Raw genomic sequence first — 2,067 nt, 5'->3', positions numbered from 1 at the left:
AAGCACTGGAGGCTTCCTTATCTCTTTCTCCACTGGTTCCACCCACGTTTATCCTTCTCTGTCCATGCTCCTTTACATCCTTTTATCTTTTTGTCCAGCTGGTCTTTTAACAGCCTCAGGGAAGCTGAAAATTTTTATTCTCTGTGTTCTTTATCATTCTCCTGCCAAACATCCCAACCGTCCCACCTCCCTGTCCCATCCCACTATTTCCACTGCCCTCCTCCCCTGCACATCTCACTGCTCTCTACTGAATCCTTCCTGCTGCACGGAGCTGCTGAGGAGCTGCATGGTCCATCCTGGGATTCTCCAAGCACTGACTCCCCATCCGCTCTGACCACAGCCAGAGGCCTCATCCCACCACCTGCCCAGCGTCCATCCATGGAGGTGAGCACTGTCACCCCCTCTCCTGCCTCACCCACTGAAGGAGATGATCCATGTGAGATAGATGTCAGCAGCATGGCCATACACAGTGTCACACTGCTCATCTGCCTCTGTGGGCTGGCTGGGAATGGGGCTGTCCTCTGCCTCCTCAGACTGAAAGACCTTAACTTGGGAATCTTTAATCTGGCTGTCGTCGACTTCTTCTTCCTCCTCTTCACAGTCCCCTCTGCCCTGCTCTCCCTGGTGGAGGAAGTGTCCTGCTCCACTATCATGCCCCGGGTGTACCTGAGCTTCCTTTTCCAGATGTCAATAGTCTCCTACTACTGGGGGCTGTGGCGGCTGACACACACCAGCATGGCGATGGTCCTGTCCAAGCTGTGCCAACACTTCTGCCGCTTCCGCCTTCCGGAGCGCCTGGTGTGGGTGATGAACGGTGTCGAATTCTGGGCTTTCTTCACTCTCATCACTGTCATTCCCATGGTGACTTCCCTGTGTCCATCACACAAGCAGGAGCAATGTCAGGTGGCTCTCATCTCCATGCTCACCATCACCCTGCTCCTCTTTGCTGTACCCGACATAATTTCCAGATCAATCAACCTCATTAATGCCAAATGTGGCTCCCAGCAGCAGCAACTCAAGAAGCGTGACATTGTTATCTTCCTCATTCTGCTCTTCACTCTCCTCCTCACCCTCTGGAACTTCCTGCACCAGCTCGGCTACATTGTTGTGTCCTCCCAGGTTGTTTTCCTGCTCACCTGCATCAACAGCACCAGCAAACCCTTTGTCTACTTCCTGGTGGGGAGGTGTTGGAGGAACTTCTCCATGGAGTCTCTAAGGAAATCTCTCCAGAGGGTTTTTGATGAGCAGAAAGGCAACTCTGCCCGCAAAAAAGACACCACCACAGACACAGTGGTCTGAGCCTGTTAATCCCTTTGACTGCACTGCTGAGGGACCCTGGGAGAGTGGCTGAGGGTTTCCTTGAGTCACCTGATTAATAAATATCCTCAGGATTTCCCTCCCACACTGTATTCCTGCAGGAGAAGCGAGCAGGGGCATGTGGGAGGGATGCTCTGCAGGGAGCACATTGGAACATGGCTTTCCTCCTCCCTCCCAGGTCCTAAAACACTATTCCCCCAAGGGAATATTTTGCAACACAGCTGTGATCCCAAAAATCCCCCTGGCACCTGGTTCCTGCATCCCACTGCAGTCTGATATCAATAAACAGCATCCTGAACCCTGAGCTGCCTTCACCCCGTCTGCCAGCGCTTGCTGCCTTCCTCTGGCTCCTGCTGCCAGCCGGGAATGGGGGTGGAGGGAGGGAGGGAGGGGACAGAGCCATGGCTTGTGCTCCCTGCAGCAAACATGATCCCGAGTGCCCAGAGCTGGGATGGCAGCGGCACAGCCGGCATGGGCAGGATGGCCCAGGGGCTCAGCATTCCCTTCCCAGCTGCTCTCTGAGTGTCACAGCAAAGATCTCCCTGGTCCCGGCTGGAGCAGGGCAGCAGTTGGGCTGTCAGGGGGGAAGGTGGCCCTGGGGGGAGTCTGGGTGTGTCGGAGGGGTCAGGAGGGGTCAGGAAGGGTGTGGATGCTGCCGATCCCAAATGTCCTCACAGGAGAGCAGCAGATCTACAGGTTGTGCTCAGAGCCAGGGAGAGGCCAGGAAAGCTGCTGGATGGGATGGGATGG

At 55.3% G+C, this 2,067-nt stretch overlaps 1 protein-coding gene across 1 annotated transcript; it reads left to right on the top strand.

Moving 5' to 3' along the window:
* The first annotated feature begins 651 nt into the window (after positions 1-651).
* Positions 652-1,299, top strand: LOC146436898 (proto-oncogene Mas-like). Its single transcript, XM_085063856.1, has one exon. The coding sequence runs from the start codon at positions 652-654 to the stop codon at positions 1,297-1,299; it is 648 nt and encodes a 215-aa protein (XP_084919982.1).
* The last annotated feature ends 768 nt before the right edge of the window (positions 1,300-2,067 follow it).

The sequence above is a fragment of the Lichenostomus cassidix genome, chromosome 5 (assembly GCF_008360975.1).
Source record: "Lichenostomus cassidix isolate B80296 chromosome 5, HeHo_3.0, whole genome shotgun sequence".
Classification (NCBI taxonomy): domain Eukaryota; kingdom Metazoa; phylum Chordata; class Aves; order Passeriformes; family Meliphagidae; genus Lichenostomus; species Lichenostomus cassidix.
This window is presented reverse-complemented; position numbering and strand designations above follow the sequence as displayed.